Source organism: Triticum aestivum, chromosome 2A, assembly GCF_018294505.1.
Source record: "Triticum aestivum cultivar Chinese Spring chromosome 2A, IWGSC CS RefSeq v2.1, whole genome shotgun sequence".
NCBI classification, from domain to species: Eukaryota; Viridiplantae; Streptophyta; class Magnoliopsida; order Poales; family Poaceae; genus Triticum; species Triticum aestivum.
This window is the reverse complement of record NC_057797.1, coordinates 56,265,335-56,266,735: the sequence shown is the minus strand read 5'-3', so window position 1 is coordinate 56,266,735 and position 1,401 is coordinate 56,265,335. Positions and strand designations below refer to the sequence as shown.

The window sequence follows — 1,401 nt, the reverse complement described above, 5'->3', positions numbered from 1 at the left end:
GTTAAGATTTCCTCGAGTAAGCCTTTCCTTTGGTTGTCCTATATGCAGAAAGCCCCACTCATGTGATATCTATTTCTTTTTTTTTTGCGAGGCAAAAGGGAGTTTTATTGCAAGTTCATAAAGTTACAGTCAAGAGGCCACAAGTCCTCGATACAAGGTGGAATCGAGCCCAACCACACAGCCGTAGCTCGTTTGGACCGGCTATATAGGTGGCCAACCAATCGGCAACTCTATTTTGACTAGGGGCTAATTTTCCGAGGTAAAAGCTCCCTCTCACTCATCAGTTCCTTAGTCTCCAAAACTAACCGGCCATACGCCGAGCGAACCGGAGCATCATTGGACAAACTGGACATAGCTTCAGAAGAATTCGAATGCAGGTTGTCCTACGCAGAAAGCCTCACTCATGTGATATTTATTTCCAGTCCCGGGATTTTGCATTTTTTTTAGGGAACGGAAATTTGCATTTCTACCAAAGCACATCTAAGTCGTGTGTCATTGATTTTACGCGAAGGTTTGTGCAAGCATTTTTGTTAGTCTTTTCTTTCCTTTTTTTACAGTAAAACTTGAAAAAGAAGTTGCACACTCCTCAAAGACCTAAAATCCCAGTCTCATAAATTCCACCAACCCAGTAAATAGCTCACACGGTGAAAGTAAAATGAATACGACCCCCTCTTCCCAACTGCCCCCAAACCAAGCGGTAAAAGACAAGCCAGGGACTGGCAGGTGGGCCCCGCGACGGAACTGAACAGGGGGCGAAGAATGCCCGACTGACACGCACCCACCATCTCTCTCCCTCTCTAAACCCCAACCAACCAGCCCCTCCGCTCGCCGGCAAGAAAACCCCAGCCCCTTCCCGGAATCCCCACTCCGGCGAGCCCGACCGACCGGCCGGCCGGCCGGCCTCCGATGGCGTCGGCGACGTCGACGGCGGAGCTGGAGGCCGCCATCGCCGCCCTCCCCGCCAAGAAGCAGCGCCTGCGGGAGTCCTTCGACCGCCTCCTCGCCGCCTCCCCCATCCCCGTCCCCTTCACCTGGGCCGACGTAGACGCCCACATCTCCTCCCTCCAGGCCTCCATCGCCCGACGCTTCCGCCAGCTCCAGGCGCACCAGGCCGCCGCGCTCCGGTCCACCGCCGACCCCGTCCAGCACCTGCTGAGGGGCAAGGGCCAAGACAGCAGCGAGGAGGACGAAGATTGGGCGCGGCCCAATCGCGCGCCTTCGGACCTCAATGCCGGGGAGGAGGGGTCGCAGGGGGGTGCGGAGATGGCAATCGAGGCGTCTCCCGGCCAGTACGACGCCGTTGAGGAAGGGGAGGCGTCTCCTGGCCTTGAACCGGAGGAGGGGGAGGCGTTTCTTGGCCTTGAACCAGAGGAGGAGGAGGAGGAGGAGGAGGATGGGGGG

General features: G+C 56.7%; 1 protein-coding gene across 1 annotated transcript in view; it reads left to right on the top strand.

Annotated features, from left to right (window-relative positions):
* Positions 1–537: 537 nt before the first annotated feature.
* LOC123191492 (uncharacterized) overlaps positions 538–1,401 on the top strand; it is a 4,332-nt gene continuing 3,468 nt past the window's right edge. The window contains exon 1 of the mRNA XM_044604206.1: positions 538–1,401. Coding sequence (XP_044460141.1) covers positions 907–1,401 — 495 coding nt within the window. The 5' untranslated portion in view covers positions 538–906.